Here is a 1,906-nt window from a genome sequence, read left to right on the forward strand (position 1 = left end):
AATCACAAACAAAAGCATATATATAATCCAAGTTAGGTAATTAAACATGAAACAAAGTGGAAATGAGTAGCAACACAAGCACACACGAGCAACTTCTTATTCTCTAATTACTTGCTCCTCATCATCATGATTATGTAATAAATTAGTTAGGAAGATGAAGCCACTCGATGTGGAGCTGGAGCTCGCCGCATTCGACGTCTCTGAGTCTAAGAAGCATGTCCTGAACCATCTTCCCGTTGCTCCACACGATGCAGCTCTCCTTGGACAGGCAGTTGTCCTTGCTCGCCTCCATCCGACACACTTGTGTGCCGTCGGCCAAATCCTGCGACCCCATTTTCACACATTCTACGAAACGCTTTATGTCTATTTCTGCTCTCCCCATGCTGTCATCTTTGGTGAACGTGTCGTGGTCGTACACCGACTGCATCAACACAAAAATTAATTTACGAATTGAATTGTGGGATGTGGAGTTGGAAACTTACTAGAGTGATGGGGGCATTTATGTCTTTGATGAATATAGTCAACTCTTCGTTCCAAACCGGGTTGCAGTTGTCTTTCTCAACTCTAGTCTTCACCTTCTGCACCAATTATGTTTGCAATCAAACTCAATTTCCTTTTTCCATTTTGGGTTAAACGCGATTTATCTAATAACTACACTTGATAAAAGCACCTCATCTGTATTTTCTACATATTTACCATTTAGAAAGAAAAAAAAAAAAAACAGAAAACAAATCATGTGGTAAACAGAAAATATTTCAACTCTACACATTTTTTTTATTTCAAATCTAAACATTGGATGATATATTTTCTATTCGAATTCAATCAAACAGGTGAGGAACCCATCAATTAGGCTGAAAAATTACAGCTGTAACTGAAAACAAAATTTCAGAAAAAATAAAAAATAAAATAAAGAAGTAGAGATGACCTGAGAAGCGCAGTCGACGACAACGTAAGGATCGCTGGTTTTGGTGTCGCGCACAGCAAGGTTAATACCTCGCTCAACTCGAATACGAAGAATCCCCAAACCATCCATTTTTGAATTCTTCGATACTTTCAAAGTTGTAATTTAATGTCATGTGCAAATAAATTGGATACTATATGGCATGTGGTCTCCAAATTGAATTTGAGGGGCTACTATTTATTTCAACAGTGACACCACCAGATATTACAACTGTCCTAGGACGATATTTAACACACAAAATGATGGTGATTCCTCAATTCTGTTTCCAAATACAAGCCGACAAGTTTTGATCGATTATTTTAAAATTATATTTTGCCACTTTTCAAATGGTTATGTACAAATATGAAGTAAAAATGTCTAATAGAACACTTAAGTGTTTTGTTATATGTGTGTGTTCGTACTGTGCAAACGTTTGAACACGAGATTTTCTCTATTTTTAATCAGAAATTTTATTAAATAAAATTATATTTGAAGATACAAAAAGGATGCAACTCATAAAAGAGGTATAAAGTTCATGAGATATACAAAGCTAACAAAAAATCAGAAATAATTATAATTAATTAATCACGGTTAAAATTTGATTTCAATATATAGATGAATCTTGCATTTAATGCGACGTGTCTTATTATGAAATGGGGTTTATGTTAAGTTGATGTACTGGTTAGCCAAAGTCATACGAGTTGAATTTGGGGATATTAGTATCTTGTTTGGCATATTACCATCATTATCAACATTGAGCTTTTTGTTCAAATATCTACCGACACACACCAAAAAAGAAACAAAGTGGATGGACTCCAAACTTAATTCACTTTACTTTTCACTTCGCTATTCTAACCCATCAACCATCAATATCACACAATGCACATTCGCATGATGCCAAGCACTACATAACAAACAAATCGCAGTGAACACACTACATAATTAACTGTTGGCACCTATTTAGAA

The 1,906-nt window shown here is 35.2% G+C and overlaps 1 protein-coding gene across 1 annotated transcript; it reads right to left on the bottom strand.

The window, feature by feature from the left end:
* Positions 1–1,223, bottom strand: LOC130995988 (protein C2-DOMAIN ABA-RELATED 5-like). The gene is made up of 3 exons (XM_057921521.1): positions 926–1,223; positions 483–578; positions 1–421 (listed from the first exon to the last, which is right to left on the bottom strand). The coding sequence occupies exons 1-3, from the start codon at positions 1,031–1,033 to the stop codon at positions 143–145; spliced, it is 483 nt and encodes a 160-aa protein (XP_057777504.1). The 5' UTR covers positions 1,034–1,223; the 3' UTR covers positions 1–142.
* Positions 1,224–1,906: the final 683 nt, after the last annotated feature.

The sequence above is a fragment of the Salvia miltiorrhiza genome, chromosome 7 (assembly GCF_028751815.1).
Source record: "Salvia miltiorrhiza cultivar Shanhuang (shh) chromosome 7, IMPLAD_Smil_shh, whole genome shotgun sequence".
Taxonomy (NCBI): Eukaryota; Viridiplantae; Streptophyta; class Magnoliopsida; order Lamiales; family Lamiaceae; genus Salvia; species Salvia miltiorrhiza.